The sequence below is a fragment of the Austrofundulus limnaeus genome, unplaced genomic scaffold, assembly GCF_001266775.1.
Source record: "Austrofundulus limnaeus strain Quisiro unplaced genomic scaffold, Austrofundulus_limnaeus-1.0 Scaffold248, whole genome shotgun sequence".
NCBI lineage: Eukaryota > Metazoa > Chordata > Actinopteri > Cyprinodontiformes > Rivulidae > Austrofundulus > Austrofundulus limnaeus.
The window spans coordinates 71,720-74,217 of record NW_013952650.1 but is presented as its reverse complement, the minus strand read 5'-3'; the positions used below and the strand labels follow the sequence as shown (position 1 = coordinate 74,217).

Genomic DNA, 2,498 nt, shown 5'->3' with positions numbered 1-2,498 from the left:
AGCATACACTGAGACCTGTTCACTTTTTCAAAACATTATTTTATAAAATTTACTTGAACGTACTTCATTTATTTTTTCTTTCTTATATTAATTTTTACTATTATTTATGGCTTTGATACATTTAGCTTTGCTCATCTTACTTTTTAGTTATGCTTTTGTTAACTTTGGCTTATTTCAGTTTGTTTTACCGGTAATTTTTCCAAATCAGCCTTCAGCAAATTTCAAGAAAGTCATTCAGACTCAGCATTTCCACTAYATTTTTGCAATAAATGATATTTAGTTTAGTTTTTTTCCAGGATCCAAATGAAGAGAAAAGACTATTTACACAATTGCTTTGTCCTTCAAAGAAATTCAAACTTGTAACCAAATGAATCAATATTTAATCTTATTAATCTCAATGAAGCCAGTTAAGTAGTAACTACAAACAAACAAACAAACAAACAGGACTGAGCTCACCTTTTAAAACTTGAGTTAATTAAACAAACATGATGAAATGATTTTTCATTCAAAGCTTTTGAATTTGTCAGAGTGCCACTGACCTTCTCAGAGGGATCCTTCAGGGCACTGAGATCCTCATCGTCTTCATCCAGTATCTTCAGTGGCTTGTTGGATGCTTTCTTCCCTTTTGACTCTGATTTACTGTCCGAATTCTGTCAAAAAACWATTTTTAGCTTCTATGCTAGTAGGTCAACAGTTCTCAGTACATATCAACAGAACCAATTGTGTTGTGAAGTATGGATGTAATTTAGTTTTTTTGGTTAATCAAACAAAAAAGCAATTTCAATCATAAAAATTAATTTCAATTAAAAAAAATAAATCAAAAGGTTTTTTTTTTTTCAAAAACTTTTTTGGCATGTCAGAAATATTTGGTTGAATCTGAAACTTTTGGTTGACACTAGATTTTTGGATGAATTTAAAAGTTTTGAATTCAGAAAACATGAACATCCAGGGCGGGGCCTAACAACTATATAAGATGTGTTCCTATTGGTTAGTGTGGCCTGAAGCGATTTCCTCTTCCACCTGCTTCGGAAGTTGTAAATACATTAAATGGATGTTATTAGAGGTCATCAGTCCCATACATTTTGTGCAGTCTGTCCCTCATCTACGTCCTAGTAGGTTGGAAGGCACTTAACTTGATTTTTATGTTTTTTATTATAATTTTGAATAAATCTAACAAGTGTTTTGTAAAACAMAGTTTCAACAGCTTATTTATTTGTTTTGAAGAGAAGTAATTGGTACAAGTTTTCTTAAATTGTAACCTGTTCCATAGCCAATTAAAGGGATATAATGGCCATTTTGAAGTAGGATTTGGTGTACAAGATATAAAGAACATTATCTGTAGGTAGCTCTTTGAATGACCTGTTTGACAAAAAAAAGATGGTGTGCAACAAGCTGACTGGTGGATATAGTATGACAGGTTTTAAGCTTAGTGCTCAAAGCGTGCTATACCAGCCCCACAGTTTCCAAAMCTGCTACATTTACAGGGTTTCTGCAGGTTTCACAGACTCAAGTTTAAGACTTTTCATAAGACCTTTTTAAGATTATTAAGAATTAAACTTAAGACCTACTGTATATGACAAAGAAATTTACTAAACGGATGCCTTAAACTCATCCCTTTGAAGCCAWGTGTTAAATTAGCGTTTTCCCATATTCTTCTCCTTTTTATTTTTACACATCCAGTGATGTGGACTCACAAATAAAACAAAAGGTTACTGGCAGCAATATAGGTTGTGTGTCTGCAGTTGTAACTTTATTCAAAACAATAAAAAAAGTGTCAAAGGAGTATTTTATTGAGCATTATATGTAGTATTACTAAGGCAATAATTTTTAATAGGTTTTTAGTTTTATAAGAGTTTAACACAATTTCGTGAATGTTAGACTTTTAATGCCTAAAATTTGGATTTTCAAATTTCAGACTTTAGACTTTTTAAGACCCTGCAGAAACCCTGATTTGCTAACAAAAGCTTACATGTTCAGCTCCATTGAGGATTTATGAACAATCAGAGGCAGCTTAAAGGGAGATTGGTCATACCACCAAACTGTTCTGTAAAAGTGGCAACAGCTAAAAGCTGCTGCCATTTTTGTGCTTGCAAAAAATCACAATCATATTTCAATGTGCCTGTATAACCGCTAATATGCAGGTAACACACAACTGATAGCAGTACAAATGTTTGTAAATCTGTTTCCATAAACTGCTATAATATTTCAGGGATTGAAGTTGGTTTAAGACAGCAGTAATCCACTTTCGTCTTGACTGCATTTCTGACTAGCTACGGTTTGTCAGTCCAATCAGGATTTAAGTATTTCTTGAAAGTGACAATATTTAAAGAGCCATCTACAAGAGGTAAACAGTAGGGGTGCAACAATACATGTACCCGTATCGAACCGTGCTTTAGATTCAATACACACTTGTATCGAACAATACAGATTTTAAAAATTAAATTCATCAGCTTGTCTTCTGAAGATGCTCTGTGTTGAAAGATCAGTGGATCTGTGTT

General features: G+C 32.9%; 1 protein-coding gene across 2 annotated transcripts in view; it reads right to left on the bottom strand.

The window, feature by feature from the left end:
* glyr1 (glyoxylate reductase 1 homolog (Arabidopsis)) overlaps positions 1-2,498 on the bottom strand; it is a 36,867-nt gene that overhangs the window by 29,414 nt on the left and 4,955 nt on the right. For both annotated transcript variants that reach the window (XM_014020297.1, XM_014020298.1), the window contains exon 5: positions 540-650. In XM_014020297.1, coding sequence (XP_013875751.1) covers positions 540-650 — 111 coding nt within the window. The remainder of the gene's footprint in view (positions 1-539; positions 651-2,498) is intronic.